At 36.6% G+C, this 19,393-nt stretch overlaps 1 protein-coding gene across 3 annotated transcripts in view; it reads left to right on the plus strand.

Moving 5' to 3' along the window:
* The window catches only part of POC1B (POC1 centriolar protein B), a 94,298-nt gene that overhangs the window by 46,452 nt on the left and 28,453 nt on the right, over positions 1-19,393 (plus strand). For 2 of the 3 annotated variants that reach the window (XM_004417936.2, XM_087449119.1), the window contains exons 8-10: positions 1,829-1,897; positions 2,634-2,786; positions 9,910-9,990. In XM_004417936.2, the coding sequence (XP_004417993.1) occupies positions 1,829-1,897; positions 2,634-2,786; positions 9,910-9,990 (303 nt within the window). Of the gene's footprint in view, positions 1-1,828; positions 1,898-2,633; positions 2,787-9,909; positions 9,991-10,482; positions 10,978-19,393 lie in introns of those variants that run through there. The other variant, XM_087449120.1, reaches the window with a different exon arrangement.

Consider the following 19,393-nt stretch of genomic DNA (forward strand, 5'->3'; position numbering starts at 1 on the left):
CTCTAGGGAGTGAGCCTGACCTCACTGTTTTCCTCTGACGTTTCTTGTGGGGAGGACTGCCCTTGTCCAGTCTTGCTTGTGACCAGATGCTCAGATCTGACTCCTTCTGGGATTCAGTTCTAGAAAGCCCATTTGCCCACAGATAAAGCCACATTCTCTCTTTTCAAGCCTTGATCAGTAAGAAAGATGACATCTTGGCTCTCCTATGCCTTATTCTTTTGCCTTATTTCTCAACTGGTTTAGAACCCATTGGGGAAGAGGCATGCTATTTATTGAGCCTGTTCAATCACACACCCACACACACACACACACTCACACTGGCATATAATGCACTAAAGAAAAACTTGTGTGTGTATAAACTATTCTTCCTTTCTGCATAAGTATTCAAACTTCTCTAAATTTTTTAGACTGCACCCTCTTTTTTTTTTTAAGATGTACTAGGTACTTCCTTTTAACCAAGCATAAGCTGTTTATATCCAGAAATAGAATGGGCTTTGTGGTCCAGGGGAGAAGAGGTTGTCTCTGCCTTCATACATCCTGCCTGGCTTCCTGCTTTGCTTTATCATTTGTTCTGCAGCTGTGTTAGAGTGAAGCAGAAATAGACACTAACCAGCTCAGATATATGCGTATCCATGGATTTAGGCTAAATAAACAACCAATAAAAGTGGCCAAGGATTAAAATATCCATGGAAGAAGTACAGAATAATAGAAAGAAAGATAAACACAGTATTTTAGGAGAAAAACACTATATACGAAGATGGAATTTTTCACAGTCTGGAGGTGAAGGTATTTATGAGGCTATAATAACCTAGATCTGTGGGATTGTCTACTTGAAAAATGCAGGATGTTTTTCCCCCCAAATTTTCTTGTATAGATTGCCACATGAAAAAACCCAGAATACACTAGTATTCCTGAGATAAGAAACAATTACTCTTATCTTGACTGAAAAATTGACCTAGAAGCTATGCATCTTGTGACTGTGCCAAGTGGAGTCTTGTCCAACTCCACAGTCATTGCTCAATTTCAAGTTCTCATTGCCTCTCACCCAGATAATTGCAGTGTCTTCCTAACTGGCCTCCAACCATTCATTCTTACTCCAATTCATCATTCTTACTCCAGTTCATCATTCTTACAATTGTGATCTCAATTTTCATCAATCACAGCTCTCCTCCTATCTGTATCCTGTGTTGAGAACTTTTAGTGGCTTACTGTTGCCCATGTGGAGGGAGAACTCAGTGAAGCCCGCTGTGGTCAGGAAATGGCTTTGTTCACAGAGCCTCCTTCCCGTCACCTACAGAGTTATCATTCGGTTTCTGCTAGTGATTTGTTGAATAAAGAGCCCAGAGCTAGAAAATCTTAACACAAATTCTTATCAGCTTACACAGGTACAAGCTTTTCTTTAAAGGAAAAACAGAGTGTATTTTCTTATTTTTATTAGTATTGCTTTTTATTTAGTATTGTTTATATATATCAATTATATATCCTTTATATGTTTAGTATCATTATATGTCATTATCATTAATATATATATCGTCATTATATATTTAGTATCATTAGTGATTTATATCATTATATCATTGATAAAAATATGTATTTTTTTATTTATACCATTTAGTATTATTTATATGTGTTTTAATATAATTGGGTGGGTTCTTTGATTATGTTTATTCTGCCCGCATTAGTTGAACAGCAACTGGATGTGTTCTATCACACTTATTGCATAAATGGTCTATGTAAAATTAAGACAAAAAATTAATACTCAGAGTCTTCTTGGCCATGAGAAAACATCACCAAGTGCTCTTTTCTTTTATCTCCCTTTGTTTCTTAGGGGCCTGTCTTTACTGTTTCATTTTCAAAAGGTGGCGAGCTATTTGCATCAGGAGGTGCAGATGCACAGGTTTGTAAATCTTCCCATTCCCTCTTTGATTTGGTCGGGGTAAGGGAATCCAAGACCTCAGCTAAGATTTTCACAACCTGCTGGTTTGTAGATGTTAAGATGATTATCAATGAGTTTATATTTTAATTTAATGCCAGGAAGTCTGCTGTCTCATAGGTGAAATAGTGCCAGTCCTGATAGTTTTTGGAACTCAGATAGCGGTTATTTTCTTTGGCTCATCTGTACACTTCATTATACATGTAACTGACACTTACTAAATGCCCAATATCAGTGTTGTATTTTCACTGGAATTATTGCCTAATCTTTTATCTGTATGTCTTGTTTTTCAAATGTTTAGTTTCTTGAGGATGGTAAATATAAATTTTTTATGTATCAAATCTGCATTTATTTGAAATGACCAAAAGTCATTTGTAGCTAGATTTATTGAATAAGGTAGACTATCAAGCCAAAAACATGGTGTTGGGCTTTGGAAAAAAAAAAAACAAAAAGAGGATTTTAAGGTAAGTTATTTTCTTAATATGAATTTTAAACTGAACATAAAGGTAATTCAAAATGCTAAATCTCTCCCCCCCGCCTTTAAAAAAAGTATTGAGAAGTAATAACGTAGTTGAAATATATACTATCTAGTCTTCCTGACTATTTTGAAGGACAATTCTGTGTATTCATTTTTTAAAAAATCAGTTCTATTGCTTGTACATGTAAGTCAGTAACTGCCAAAATGATTAATTTTTTATAGGTCTTATTATGGAGGACTAACTTTGATGAATTGAATTGTAAAGATATTATTAAAAGAAATCTCAAAAGATTACATTTTGATTCACCACCACATCTTGTGGATATCTACCCAAGAACACCACATCTCCACGAGGGAAAAATTGAGACTGTTGAAGTGAGTACTTCTTTTTTTTTTCATTTGTCCTATTATTTGAAAGTGTACATTTTGGAACTATTGGTCAACTAGATGCTTGAAATTATGCTTAATTATATAAAACCTAGTCCTGCCTTAAAACAGCAGCACTTTGAGAAACAATTATTTTCACTAATAAAATATAAGTATGGTAGTGTGTAACAATGCTAAAGCCTCTCATATTTGCTTCTTGAAGACTTAGAAATAGAACTATAAAACTGTGTTAATAGTAATAGGAAGTGAGGACTCAAATCTAAGGCCTCTGGTGACTGAAGTGTGAACCAGCTTCATCTTCTAGATGTGTTTAGGGAGCTCCTGTGATGGCTGTTGTGAGAACAGAGCTGAAGAGCAAGAAATCATAACAGTTATTGAAATAGGTATCTTGAAGCCCTTTCATAGCAAAGAAGAAAATCTTATGAACAATAAAAAGAAGAGATTTAAGCATTAAACCTAACAATGGAGACTACTTTACTGTTTGCTTACGCATATTTTCAAATATGTAATTATCTATTTAGCTGTAGGTTTTTGTTGACAAGTTCCTTTAGGTCCTATATATTTAAATGTTCTACTCTTTTTGAAGAACAAAAATCATCTTTTCTGATGCTTAGCTGGTGTAACTCTATTTCTTTCCATTTTCCATGATTCTCCTTAAGCCCTTTTCTCTTCCAAGAGTTGATATCAGAAACCACTATAACCTGTTTGTCTGAATTTTTTTTTTCATCCTTGACAGAGCCTTTCTTTGCTTTTAGAGCAGGTATTTTGAGTTCCTAAGACTTCCTCCTGAGCGGCGATTTCAGTCGCCTCCTGCACTATTCCTTCTATGGTTCCATACCCCCTTCCGTGGTCTCTGTGTCCCCCGCCCCAATCAGTTCTTTAATTTTGGTTTCCTCTGTTAGTCTCAGGGTGTGTGTGTGTGTGTGAGTTTGTTTTTTTAAACTTTTAAGTTTTTTGGACTACTTTCTAGATTTTATTTAATCGAGCCATATTTTGGTATTTCTGTCCTACTATTTCCTAGGTAGTGTTTATTTTCAGTTCTTTGTATGACTTTTGTCTTTTCCAACTTCTGACCATCTTTCCGGTTCTTTCTAAATAAAGTATTTGCCATTGTGCTTTACTACTTTTTCATTCTACTTTTTGTGTCATCATTTTTTTCTTTTATTTCTTTGAAAGAAAGAATGTAATATAATTTGTTTGTGGCTTATCACATTTTTGTTTCATTTCTACAATGAAAGATGTATTTGTTGATCCCCTGTGGTCACATATATTCACATAAAATATATGTGAAATGTATTTTACTTTAATTTGAGTTTCCTTTTCCTGTTTTCCCCAAGCTGGTTTTATTGACTCTGGGTGTTATTCCAGCGTTTCTGTGGCTTGGCTGGACTTGACCAGCAGTGCTATTGCTGCCACCCTGTCATCCATTCGGCCACCTCTGCAGAGTGGTGGGTGGCAGAGCTGCAGGCTGAGCCCTGGTCTCCTTACTCCTAATTCGGTGATATTGCCATGATGCCATACTACCTCAAGAGTTGGAGACTCAAGCCGTTTTCTCTGTGATTGACTGTCAGCCCCGTTTTAAGGGTGCTAGACTTTCTTTAAAATGTCAACAAGTTGTCTGAGTAGCTCTGTTCTGACGGTGCAGCCGGAAAGCAGTAAAACCAGCAGGGTTGCTTTGTGTGGCCAGGTCAGGATGACCCAGGCTGTGCAAAGCCATTCTCAACCGTATTTTTTACGTATACACTTAAAAAAATCAATTAAACACTGACTTTTCATCTTGGAATTAGAGTTCAGTTAGACTGTGCAGAATGTTGAGCACTGTGACTCAACTATGTCGGTGGCAGTAAGAAAGGCAGCCTCTGTGTACCCAGTTTAAATTATCTGTAAGCACTCATGGTTGCTTAAATTAAGTACCCACCACGACTTATATTTGTACTACACCTTCAGATCCTGTGTTATAAAATGCCCAGGAAGTGATAGGATGCTGCATATGAATAACCAACTGTTCCTTTTTCTTTTTCCTGAAAAATTTCTTATAATAAAGCAAGGATGTAAAGTTTCCTGGACAGAAGACATCTTTAATATTACAAATAAATAATTGTTAAATATCAAATTGTTTTCTAAAGACTTCAAATTAATGTCTGTGGATCCCTTATAAAGCCAAAAGAATATCACCTCAATATTGCATATTGTATAGTATGAATCAGAATCTAAGTTGTGCTATGTTCATTTATTATTAGTAAATTTTACTTTGAAACACTAAATTTGGTAGATTAAATTTTTTTCAAAGCTTTAGGCAAGATCAGCTTACATATGTTACTTTGGAAATATTTGAAAATTAGAAAAACATTTTTTGAGGTCAGAACTCATGATTAAAAGGATAAAAAGGTATTATTAAAAGACATGGAATAAATGGCATCTGAATGATCTAATTAATTTCTCTAACTTTCTTTTTTTGCAATAACCATGAGTGTTTCATGTCTGAGTTGAAAGCAACACAACATTTCTATGATTTGTATTTTATTGTGTTTTCTGTGTGGCTTATTTGAATTGCGTTAATCTCAATCTTTTGGGTGAGATTGGCCTTTTGCAAAAGGCACCCATTTGCCAGCCGTAAGTGCTCTACTTGTTTGAAGGTGGGTGTCCTGCAGAGTCTTAGACCTTGGGTACCAGCTGACTAAATATATAAATTACCAATTCCTCCATGGATAGAGAGGGTAATAGCCAGATTGCTTTTAGAGTAAATGGGAGAAGAAAGTCACATGAAAGAAGGCGTGAAGCATAAAATCCTTACCCTAGTGTGTCTTTCTATTGATCTAACTGAAGATCCTTTGTGGCACTCCTGGCCTAGGCACTCCGTCTTAATTAAAAACATGAGAACAACTTCTTTCATTGGTGGGAAAGAAGCCCGATTTTTAAACAAAGTATCACATCATGCTATGGTACATCACTAGGTCATGCTGACTTTATCTTCTTCAGACTGTCATGAACCAAACTGCACAGTCCTGCCCCCAGACAAAACCAAGCATTCCTTCTTGAAGAGGGAACTTAACGTGTGTACATGACACTTTTCTCCAGAGCAGTCCCTTACTCTTTTATGTATTTTGATAGGAAGACAATAGAGCCATTCTAAGGGATGGTGACAGATCTTGGTGACAGAAAGCGTCAAAATAATTAATGTAGGAGAATTGCAGAATATTGTAGGAAGGGATTATGGTTAGTTAGTTAAAAAAAGATTTATTAATAATTGTTCTGATGGCTTTTAATTTTATAATGGCCATTTGAAATTACCGTAATCTATAAATTGCATAGGAAATTCTGTATGATATTTAGCAAGAAGGAAAACTTCCTTTAACCTAAACAAATATTTGTATAACAATATTTTGTGATAGTCTGGCCACGATTTATTGTTGAAAACTACAAGTGATCAATTTAAGTGTTCAAGTCTGAGATTGGGTTTTTATCTCAATCTTCTGTTAAGGTTGAAAACATTACAGTTTATGACAACAAATGACCACTTCTCTACCAATTTTCTGTCTTGGTTCTAGCTGTGATATATGTCTATGTTGTTTTGGGCCTCAATAAACGTTCTTCAGAGATGATTATTAATAATAATATTATATGATGTTAATAGGAGTAATCATAATAATATCTAACACATGCAACATTATTTTAATTGCTTTACATAAATTAAGTTATTAAATCTTCCTTAAAATTCTATGAAGTAAGTACCATTTTTATCGCATGAGAAATTGAGGCACACATGACTTAAATCTTAAAGCTAGTTAAGTGGCATCACTAGAATTTCAACCCAGGCACTCGTGTTCCATTCCGTACTTTTAACCATTTTGATGTAAGGTTTCAATGTAATCAAAATTAAATTTCATCCTGTTAACAGATAATAAGTATCTGTGTGCTGAACATTGTACTAGCTTTAGAGTATGCAACAGTGAACAAGATGGGCATATTCCTTGCTCTTCAGAATTTGTTAGTAGCAGTGTTTGTGCTCCTGGCGTCCTCAGTGTGAGGGATACGCAGAACCTCGAGTGAGATGGTACCCGTGAGGTCATATAGACTAACCTCTCCCTCATGCATAAGGCCTTCAATTGTGCGCCCTTGTTCAGTGATGGAGAACTCAGCCTCTCATAAGGTAGCTCATTCTATTTCAAAGCAACTGTAAAGGGTCCTTCTCTTTGATAAAGATGGGGCGCTAGAAGGTACTGTTCTTATTCCTGGAGGTTGGCTGGCAAGGAGCTTAACTGTAAGTGTCACCCCCTTCAGCGTATTTTCTTTATGGAGAAGCCTATAAACTTAGTAAGAATTTCCTGCTCCATCTAGTGTATGTGGCAGCAACTTGTGCCACATTGCAGTAAAATACGGTTAGTTACATCAGGAGTTTCCTAACTCGTAGAAGCTCAAGAATTTCTCTATAAGAGATGCGGACTGTTTCCACGTCATTTAGATTTTTTGAGCAGGTCCAATTTCGGATGGTAAAATCAGGTTGTGTTTTTCATAGGTAAACAATTTCATTTCTACACTAGGTGGCAGTAGATAAAAGAGAATAAAATGTCTGCAAGCAGTCCGGACTGCGAGCTTGAGATTGAAAGGAAAGAGAGTCGTCCTCAGGTTTCTTATCCTTGCCTCAACCCTGGACTCAGAGCTGACAGGAGGAGGCTGTGTTTTCTGCCCTGTGGAACGGCCAGAAAGAAACACAGGTGCTGGCAGGCTGAGCGGATCATCCCTCATTCTCACCCGGCACAGTTCTAAGCCCTTCTTTACTGTAGCATGGGGATTACTGGGCATGTACACCTCCACCTTGAACACAATTGTCTGGATAATTATAAAAGCTTAATATTTCCAAAACTACAGCTATACCCAGCAAACAGGATAAGTGCTTTTAAAATCAGCCCACTCCTCTTACCACAGTCCCGCAAGTGTCTTCACTGTTGTCCCTACTTTGTTCTTGGCGCTCTACGTGTCTCTGTCAGATTAATCTTTCTAAAGCACATTTTAGCCTCCGCTTTTTCTGTACCTTCCCAAATTCCTTCACCCTCCACAATCTGACCTTTGCCAGGCTCTCTCATTACTACCCTGTGCAAAAGGATCACGTCAGCATTCACCTCTCTGTTCAGGAATGCTCTTTACCTCATCTCTGTCTCTGTTTTTGTTTCTAAACCTTTCTGTAAGGAGCTGTCTTGAGCCCTGTGTCCTCCATAGGAAGCCTTTCTCACTAAGTGCTCAGTCGGCGATGTCTCCTCTGAGGTTCTACAGTGCTCTTACTGTTGGTACCAGTCATTTTATGAAGTGCTGCTCTCTTTGTTGCCCTTTCCTTACTTCTTTGTATTCATAACGTTTAATAAGAATTTGGTGATGTGGTTTCTTTGTTTTTTTTTTTTGGTCTTCTCAAATTCTGAAATAACCTCCCTCAGAAGTAGTTGCCACTCTACTTAGTTATTCCCTTGCTTCTCTTTTTAATTTTACTGTATGTGTTTGAATCTATAATTAGAGGTTATTTCATTTTGGATGGTTTTAAATGTTATATAAATCGATGATACTGAATATATTTTTCTATAACTCGCTTTTTTATTTAAGATTAAAATCCTGAGATTCATACGTAGGGATCTGAATTCATACATTGATGTCTTGTTGCATGGAGTTGTAGTTCATTCATTTTCACTGCTTTATAGGATTCCAATGAATTTACCACAATTTATGTATCTATTCTACTGTTGATAAACATTTGGGGATTTCTGGTTGTGGGTTTTTTGTTTTGTTTTGCCATTACAAGCAATGCTGCTATAAACAACGTTGGCGTCATTGAGTTTTCTAGTTTTTTACAATCCTAGTAGGTGTTAAGTGGTATTTTGCTTTAATCATCTCTTTTTTAATTACTGAACTTTCTGAAAATCTCTTCATATGCTAGTTAACTGTTAGGTTTTCTCTTCTATAATTTTTTTGGGGGATTGCTGTCCTTTTCATATTGATTTGTAGATTTTTCTTATATATTTTAGATATTTGTCGTTTTTCGGTTTTAGACATCATAATATCCCTTCCTGTTCCATTATCTGATTGTTAACCTTGTGGTATCCATTGTTCAACAGAAACCCTTAATTTTGGTATAATCAAATGGATCAATTTTTTTTTCCTTATGATTTTGCTTTTGCAGCTTTTGTTTAGGATGTTCTTCTCGACCCTGGGTCACAAAGATATTCCTATACATTTACTTCTATTAACTTATAGTTTTAACATAGCGTTTAGGTTTCTAACCTATCTGCTGTCCACCCTTGTGTAGTATTGCACAGGGATCCAGACAGGGAGCCAGTTTTCTCGACTACATCGTCTCTCCTTTGCTGATTTGTGGCACCATTTTTCTTTTATATTTATTTTCCATATATACAGGGCTCTGCTTCTGAGCTCTTTATGTTAGACCTTTCTGTTTATTTAAGCCTTCTTTAATGTCTTTACATGAGTTTTATTATTTTTTTCCCATAAAGGTCTTATGTTTGTTTATTCTGATGTATTTTATAATCTTTATGGTATTGTAAATGATGTTTTTTTAAATTTTCATTTTCTAACTGTGTGCCGAAGTGCAGAAATGCAATTGATTTTGTATGTAGATTTTGGATCTAGTAAATTCTCTTATTAGTTCTAATAATTTAGCAGTCGATTCTCCTGGGATTTCTCCAAGATAATTATGTTATATATGAATGACAATTTTATTTCTTCTGTTCCAATTCTTATTTCTTAACACCTTTTATTTCCCTTTCTTGTCTTAATGAACTGGCTAGGATTTTTTTCTGCATCTTTTGAGGTGGGTCATTTTATTTTATTTTCAAAATCCCTCTATAGGTGAATTATACTAATTTTCTAATGTAAAATCATCTTTTTATTCCTGGGATAAATTTAACTTGGTCATGATGATCTTTTCTTATACATTGATAGATTCTGTAGGCTAATATTTTGTTTAAAATTTTTGCATCCATGTTAATGAATATACCAATATGTTTTAATTTTAGAATATATTAGGAAACACCCTCTAGGTTGTTACAAATCACATCCAGTTTCTTATGGTATAAAATCTAATATTAACTTTTTTTTTTTATATACGCAGATTAATCCAAAGCTTGAAGTGATCGACTTGCAGAGCTCTACTCCCCCAGTTGTGGACGTCCTTTCTTTTGATTCTACCACAGTAAGTTTTCTTTGACATTTAAGATGTATTTAATTATTTGGCACAATTCATTTTCCTTAAAAAGTGTGTAGGAGAGGACATAAAAGGTGGGCTAAATAGCCTAACATTTTAGCATAGAAAAAACCTTGTACAAAAAGTCATATTTACAATGTGTCTAAATAGCCGCAAGGGGGAGCAGCACCGATTTCCAGAAAAAGCTTTTAATTTGAGGACCTTGCTTGAGCTCAGTCTAATCCATGTTCACTGTCTCATCTCCTATCAAGATGCCACCCAGGTGACGTTTCACTTACTGTCACAGAATAGACTTTCTTCTTTGTTAACTGCCTTTCAGAGGTGCCAAGTTTACTTCTTGTCTTCTCCTAAGAAGCTATGAGAAAAGCGGTCATGTCCCTTTGTTCATCCCTCCTGATGGATTATGCAGAAATTAAAAAGTATTTCTAATACTTGCAATTTTGTTTATAAAAATTACATACATATAATTTATTTACTCAGTGTATCCAACATCTTCAAAGATTGAGAGTTTCAGCCTTTCAATCTGAGTCTTTTCAAGGTGGATCATTGCTGCGTCGATTCTACTAGTCACAAGAACGAATGGGAGGAATGACATGGTCTTTGGCAGCACTACTGTGATGGTGTCAGTATAGTTAAATATTTTGGGTAAATTATTAATGCATGACCAAAAAAGAAAACAAACAAAAATCTCAACATCATGACGTTACAAACTCTCCAAGAGATCTCAAGGATTGTATTTATTGTAGAAGACTTCCACAGAGGAACTAGTCCATCTTGAGTCTGTCCTGCACCAGAAAGAACTCTAATTATTAAAGCGTGCTTTCAGTGTTACTCCCAGGACAGAGAGAACTCCTAGATCACTTGTGAGAGGTTCCAGCGACAAGAAATCACTGTGGGGGCAGCCAAGGGGCTGATTGTCAAAGGGAAGCCCAGGAATCGGTGGTGACAACTAGGACCTCAGGCGGGTCAGTGGTCTTGTCTTTTACAGTGTTCCTGTTTATAAAACAACCCTACTAGCATTTCTGCATTAATAACTTACTTATGCAGTTAAAAATTAGCTAGACATCTAATTCTTGCCTCAGTGCTTGGATATAGAAGGTGCTCAATACATTCGTGTTCAATGAATTACTCCAAAGGTGTGCTGTTGAAACTTACAAATTATGGTGAGTTGGATTTTTGCCCCTGTAGTAAAAGGAACAAAAGGTAGGTGGTTTTTGAGATGTGCTGCCTTTTTGTGAGGTAGTCAGTAGACTAAAATTGGGTGTTCTTGGCCTAGAGGGTATCATAGATCATCAAAAATCTTTACTCCACACTTTGAGACTCACTCTCCCTGCCAGAATCCTTAAAGCTTTGCAAAGCCTCATGACCTAAGGAATCCAGGTGTTTTGACAGTGTGCCGTGGAGGTGGGCATAACTGCCGCTTAGCAAGTGGGAGCAGGGTGTCTGTCCCTGATGATAATCTGGAGGTGCCCAAGTCAGCTAGTCTAGTTACAGGACCCTAACTCAGGAATACAGTGTATGTGGGATGTCGAGAGGACCATTCTGTATAGTAAACACATGACAAGTTTGCAGTTGTGCTACGAAACAGAGTAAGAAGACTGAAGAATGCAACTATACACATAACGGATAATATTAGGTTGAATTATATGAAATTGCCGTTTTGTAGGCAAAAATGATCTAATATCAGTGATTTCCTGTGGTTCAATGCAATATATAAGCATTAAAAGGAATTCACTGTTACTTTGAGTTGTGTGCTTGATACTACATAAAAAGAAAACAAACAAGAAAACAGGGAAACAAAAACTTGTTTGCTATAAATTGGTTTGGGATTAGGCTGATGAAGTCCCATCTAGGTCGATTCTTTTACAATTTGGAAGAAATCTGCTTGCCTTAAGGCAAGGTATAAAGACTCCTGCTTTTACTAGGGCATTCTCTGAAGACCATAGATGCTCATAAAGCGTTTAGATTTTTATAAAGAATGTCTCTGAAGTGCTTTCCTTTGAATTTTCAATATATATATCTTTCTTTTAGCTCATTGATAGATAATTGATTATAAAATGAAAGTGAAATCACTTTAACTGTTTACCTTCCCATTAATCTACTGGTAAGTAATTCTTCATCTGTAGTCTCCTCTGTACATTGCTTCTGCACAACAAATCAGACACAATTGTAAAGGAGATTTGTTTCCCCTCTGGCATGAAGCACAACTGCATTAAATATTTGTGGTGTGAACTTTGCATGTGATTATAATTTAAAAACCCAGAGAAATATTGGAAGCCAAAAAAAACAGTGTTTAAAGGTAGTTTTGGTTTTTGTTATTGTGGTTACTGTTTATTTTGGAAATTTATTTGCTTGGTTTTTGTAGATTGGAAGAAAGGTTCCTTAGAAATTCATTTTATCAAGATGAGACATAAGATTACTGTTTCAACCTTAATTTGTGAAACTTCTTAGTAGGATAAAAGCAGGTTTGTTGTGGTCTAAGAAATAGTTGGCTTCTATTCCTGCTTTGCCTTAATTTAATATTATGTTCAGGATGATTTCTAGATCTAAGTTTACTGATATCTTATCTATGCTCTGATGCCTTCTTACTACAGAGAAGAAATTATGGCCTATAGTCTAACAGTTAGTATCTTTGTGACTTGCACTTGTGTCTCTAATGCCAGGCAGGAATTTGATACAATATTTTAGGATCAAAATAAGCTGTTACCAATCTGCATTTTTAAAGCTTTGTTGTAAAAAATGTTTCCGTAAAGGCATGTACTGGCTGTCGTATAGATGTAGTTTAAAACTGTTGATCTTAAATTCCTGAATCTTTATTCTGATTGTTATCACTTATTATATACTGATTTTCTAAAGATTATTTAGTTCAAGGTCCATTGAGTCTTTTAGTGTTTTTGTTTATTCAGTTACAACTAGACCAGGGTTTTGTCGTCAAAATTGTGTAAGGGCGTTTAGCATTAGCACTGACATGTGATGTGGCTACATGGGATGTTCCAGATCCTCTCACATCCTCTCCTCTCCCTCCAAAAAGAGACTAGCAAGATAGGAATTTCTCTTCTGTATCCTAATGTAAAGTTGTTGTTTTTTTTTAAATACTGACTGTAAACAAAATTTATTTAAAATACTCTAGGATTATTAAAATGTTTTGTTATTTTTAGGCAAACTATATTCCTAAATTTTGACATATTAATTTTATTATAATTTGTCCTACAAATGAACAAAATGAAATTGATAATCTCGTAGTGTCTTCTGATTGCTTGTCAAAATGCTGGACTCTTCTCAGAGAACTGAAACAGTGTTCTTGTCTTCATTCTGGCAACTGTGTAAAATATGAACATAATGTGTATGCCTTACTGTAGAATTAAGGACAGTATTTCAGGTCAAATTAATTCTTTACAATAAACTGAGAATTTGCAATTACATTATAGAAAAAAATCAAGAGTCTACAGTCTTTTGTTGCTCCATCAAGTATTTAAAGTTTTACTGCATTGAAGGCATTACAGGAGATGCTGAGGGGGATGTCAAGCTGGCTGCCTGACCTCGAGAAACTTACAGCCTAGCCAGATACAAATAACAACATGAGAAGTAAATGGCAGTTTCAATATACTAGATGCCAAGTGTACATGATTGTCAAGTGAAAAGTTGGTAATGGGCATAGTATTCCAAACAGATCATTAATGGGCTGGTGGAAACTAGCGGACTTCTCTAGAAGAAAATCTTTAACCAGTTCTTGACCTGACCAGAGATGGGTAGGGTTTTGATAGGGACATTCCAGGTGAGGAAAGAAAGGTATAAGTAGATGCCTCAGAAGTAATTGAAGAGATGTACCATGGTAATAAAAGTGCATAATTCTAGTTTGGGGTCTTTAAGTTGCCTCAGTGGATAGCAGATGTGGTAGAATGCCAGGAGCACACCCACTCACACACATGTATGTCTTTCAATCAATATTTATTCTGTGCCATTCATTGTTCTTGACTTTAGAAAAAATGAACAAAACAAAAATACCTGCCCCGGAGAAGCCTATGTTCTACATTCTAGTGGAGGAGAGAAGCAATTCACAGATTAAAAAAATAGACTATATAGCGTAGTGGACTGAAAAAAATGCGAAGGTGAAAAAAGCAGTGAAGGCAGATGGGGAGAGAAGTGCATTTTAGGTAGTTTGTCCAGGACATGAGTCATGTGAAAGGTGACTTTTGAGTAAAGAATTGAAGGAATGAAGGGAACAAGTATGCAAATATCTGGGAAGGGCGCCCCGGACAAGTGGGAGCATTGCTAGAAGGCCAGAGTGAGAGTGAGTTAGGGGCCCCGGTAGGCTTTCCTGCGGAGGAGCGACATGATCTGACTGTTTTAACAGGTTCCCTCTGGCTACTGTGTGGAGAGTCAGCTGGAGGTGGTCGTGGAGGGGAGCGAGCAGACTGACGAGGAAGCTCATCCAACAGGAGGCAGCAGTCGCTTGATGCAGGGTGCTAGCAGAGGAGGTGGTGATAGGCTATCAGATTTTGCATATATTTTGAAGGCAGAGCCAAGAGGATTTCCTGACAGATTGAATGTCAGCTGTGGGATTCCCTGTCTCCTTTCCCCAGGGACAGTAAGGTGTACCCTGAATAATCTCAGGGTAGCTGAGATTTTCTCCTGGCTCTGCATCATTTTGCTGGAGGGGTTGCTGAGAGAAAAAAGAATTGATCCTCTTTTCTAGGATCAGGAAAGTGATCAGCTGAATCAATGCAAGAGATAACTCTGCTGTTTCTGTGACTTTGGGAAGTTCAGTGGTAAAACACACTCCTCCTTCCTAGATGTCATTTAGGTTTGTGTTTTTCAGCAAAGTGCATTGGTTTCCTTTTTGGAAAGATTTTCTCATCAGCCTATTTTTAGGAAGAAAAAGATTACACACTTTCATAGAGATTGTCATATGGTATATGCTATCTGAAAAATATTAACGTATTGACAAAATATGTGGACATACAAAGAGTAAACTTGCAGATACAGAGAGAATATTTCCATGGATGTTGTGGCAACAGTTCATCCTGGTTACTAGACAACATTGCGTAACTAGTTCAGAGTTATTCCAGTTCCTAACTGCTTATGTAAGCAAAGATTTGGAAAGACTTACTTGAAAGAACACAGTGTATGCAAACCTAAATGTCTCAAAACTAAAATTTATGACTTTGAGTGTAAAATGGTAATATGCAATTTATTGTCCCCAGATTCCTCATTTACTTTTCCAGGAAAATCAATAAAAATCATGTCCCACAAACCTCCTGCTTTCTCTACTATTCTGTATGCTAACATTCCTGGATTTACATATAAAGAGCTTCTAAATTTGGAAATAGCTGAGGTTCTCAAGTTTTTAAACTTTGCAATAGTTTATAAGGTGGCATTTGATTTGTAAATTTAGTGCATATGATTTCCGAAGCTAGATATGTTTGTGACTTTGTTGCTGCTTACTAAGCTTTAGGAAACAGACATTTTTATGGAAACTGTAGGCATTGGTTCACTGGCCCTGCGGTATCTTTCTCCTGTCCCTGCTCTAAGAGTTTGAAAGGAAATGAACATAGGCATTTGTAGAATCTGTCTCTGAACTCACTAGCTGGTGCCTTCCACAATTTATCCTTATTTCATTAAAAGACTTTTGGTCTTAATTTCAAACGATAGTGAATATGTCAAGTGGGATAGAATAATTTTTTTATCCAGTGACTCAAAAAGTTAATTGTAACTCTAAGATGCTGAGTAGGAATGAAAGAGGAATTCTTATCAGAGTTGAGAAATAATTTAAACATATTGCCCTTTGAAATTGTAAGGAGTGAAGTAATTAAATTATCAAAGGCATTTAAAAAATAAGACATACATGATAGTCAGCAGAAGTAAATGAGGAAAAATACACCATTTTCATAGATCTCTTAGCATTTAGAAATAGGAAACAACATTTATATTTTTTTCAGATACAAGTTATTTTAGAGATAGGAAAGAAAATATTAGAGATGAGAAGAGACTATTTCCAAATTAGTTATATCCTTGCTTTTGAAGTACATCATGACCCATATGTTGTAAGAACTACCAACAGTTGTGAATGTGATAGCTGACCTTTAAAAAAACATGTTTTGTTGTTAAAAAAAAAAAACAAAACAACACTCAACTAAAACTTTTTAGTCTATTAAAGGAACATGGCTTTTATTTATTTTTTTTGAAGATAGAGTTCTGGAAATCTGTAAAATTTACTAAGATAGTACCACTGTAAAAATAGATTAATAGTGTGGGTCACAGGCTTTCTTTTCTTCCTCCAAATAAAATGTTCTTTTAAATAAAAATCATAGTAATCACTAAGTCACAAGGGTTTGATTTAGCTATACTGAAAAATTTACGAATTTGAGCTTCAGTTCCTTTAAGTTTCAAGGGAAAGACAGTTTACATTAACAAGTGTTTTCTTTTAACAAAAATTTTGTACTAATTAAATTTTTAAAAATAGCCCTAGTTAAATAATACTTGATGCAGTGAAACTCGCCCTTATACCTGTTGACAAAAGTGACTTAGCACTTAAACTTTTCTATATGAAATGTAAAAAAAAAAGAAAGAAAGAAAAAAGAGACTCTACAAAAGGATTTTCTAAAAGATGCTATTTTGGGGCCGGCCCCGTGGCTTAGTGGTTAAGTGCGTGCGCTCCACTACTGGCGGCCCGGGTTCGGATCCCGGGCACTTCTCCAGCCATGCTGAGGCTGCGTCCCACATACAGCAACTAGAAGGATGTGCAACTATGACATACAACTATCTACTGGGGCTTTGAGGGGAAAAAAAGGAGGAAGATTGGCAATAGATGTTAGCTCAGAGCCGGTCTTCCTCAGCAAAAAGAGGAGGATTGGCATGGATGTTAGCTCAGGGCTGATCTTCCTCACAAAAAAACAAACAAAAAATAAAATAAAATAAAAATAAAAGATGCTATTTGGAAGCCCAACAGAGTAAATACTTTTTAGAATTTCCTTTAGAAAATTAGCACATTTCTGAGAACTGGAGGTGTTGAAGTTCCAGGTATTATTTCTGTCTTCCAACTTCCTGAGATGCTGTCTTTCTAAACTCTGCCTCCTCACCATGTAGTGACATGGACAGTCCCAGGCCTGGGAACCCAAGCCGCATCGTTGGTTCCCACAGCTGAGACTGAGGCATGCTGAAAATGCCCGACAGTTCTCAGCCCACACATCCAGTAACAACTGGTTCCTTCCTCTTCCTGTGGAAAAGCAACATCCTCTGAGATGAGAAGAAATGTACCCTGAGGAATGCAAGGACAGCAGTGAGCTTTGCACACAGGAAATTACTACAGTGGCACTCTGAGACGCGCTTGTCTCCTGGCCTGTCAGCCCACAATGAGCTTCCTGCTGACTAGAGGATGGTTTACTGTGGAGCTAAATGCTGTCTGTGGGTCTGTCAGAGTTTCACGGAAAATCGTGAACTTGGCTTTCAGCTGTTCTGTCCATCTATACTCATCTGGTTTTGAGTTATTTGGTGCTGCTTATACAGAAAAGCTAGTTGGCTTTGCTCCTCTCTTTATTTAGCCACTTGACAGCTAATTATTTGGTGGAAGCAGTCAGCAGGTCTGCTAATGTGATTTTTTCAGTCAGTTCTTTGTGCTTTATAAAGTCAGGATATGTAAAATATATTAGGACTTCAGTGAGATTAAAGCCCTCATAATCCAAGTGAACTGGCTGTTAAGGCCAGGTGCTGGTCCTGGCCTAGTTCTTTTGGTGTCTTTCGGTTTCCTTCCTTTGACTTTCTGAGACAGTCAGGCATCAGTGGAAGAGATCGTACTGTGTACACAGTCACACATCCTCAAGCATACATAAAACTTTGTTGCTTTAAACCAGCCAACCTACCAACCCCTGTCACTGAAATCTCAAATTGAAGTGATTTTTACAATTGGATAATGTTTTGCTGTAATTTAACCTTCTATTTTTTTTCCCTATTTCTACAGTGTTTTCTTTTTCCTTTGCCTGAGATAATGATGGCCACTACAAAGCCCAGTTTTTATATCATATGTGCTTTTTAAATTGCTTACCAAATCACTACAGAATTTTGGTAGGTTTCGATGTTTATTCTTGCGAAATTCCTTTACTTTTCATGTGTTTGTCTGGATTATTTTACCGAAGGACATAAGAGTTTCTTGTTGTTTGTTTTAAGTTGAAAGGGAGATGGAGAAGGAATGCCAGGCATTTCCTCTTCCTTTTCAGAATGTCTTTTAAATGAACATTCTTCTTCCCCTCTATGAACAAACTGTTTCAACCCAGCAAGGGGCTTGTGTCTAGTTTCCAATAATCCAGCCTCTTTCCTTTGTTCCCGCGGCCCTAGAGAGGTAGTTGCTTTATGCATTTACTATTTCTTCTCACCTGCGTGCTCGCTTTTAGCCTTTACAGACTTCCAAACCTGTTTAACCAGTTCCCTGTATTGAATTCTCTCTGTTCAAATAACTGTTGTGGTTTCTGTTTTCCTGCTGGATCCTGAGTGATCATCCTAAAGATCCTAAATCATCCTAAAGAAGTAATATGTACAGGCATACCTCGGAGATATTGTGGGTTTGGATCCAAACCACCACAATAAAGCAAATATCACAATAAAGTGAATCACTAATTTTTTGGTTTCCTAGTGCATATAAAAGTTATGTTTACACTATACTGTAGCCTATTGTGTGCAATGACATTATTATATCTAAAAAAAAAAATAATGTACATACATTAATTTAAAAACACTTTATTGCTAAAACATGCTAACCATCATCTGAGTGGTCAGTGAGTCGTAATCTTTTTGCTGGTAGAGGGTCTTGTAAAAAATGAAATATTGTGGCCGGCCCGGTGGCGCAAGCAGTTAACTGCACGCGCTCCACTGCAGCGGCCTGGGGTTCACCGGTTCGGATCCCAGGCACACACCGACGCACCGCTTGGCAAGCCATGCTGTGATGGCGTCCCATATAAAGTGGAGGAAGATGGACATGGATGTTAGCCCAGGGCCAATCTTCCTCAGCAAAAAAGAGGAGGATTGGCAGATGTTAGCTCAGGGCTGATCTTCCTCACAAAAAAAAAAAAAACAACGAAATGTCTACAAAGTGCAATAAAGCACAGCACAATGAAACGAGGTATGCCTGTACACACAATGACTTCAAGGATGTTCAGTCCAGCATTATTTATAATAACAAAAAAATAGATACAAATCAAATGTCCTTTAAGAGAGTATTAGTTAAGTAAAAGTTTAGTATATCAATAGATGGAGAGTATTATATAGCCATACCACGTTTAACAACAACTAAATGCAGTGTGATTCTGGATTTGATCCTGGATCAGTGTAAAAATTGCTATATAGAACATCATTAAGACAATTGGCAAAAGTTGAATGTGGGCTGAATATTAGATAATAG

Source organism: Ceratotherium simum, chromosome 25, assembly GCF_057802395.1.
Source record: "Ceratotherium simum simum isolate JZ-2026a chromosome 25, ASM5780239v1, whole genome shotgun sequence".
NCBI classification, from domain to species: Eukaryota; Metazoa; Chordata; class Mammalia; order Perissodactyla; family Rhinocerotidae; genus Ceratotherium; species Ceratotherium simum.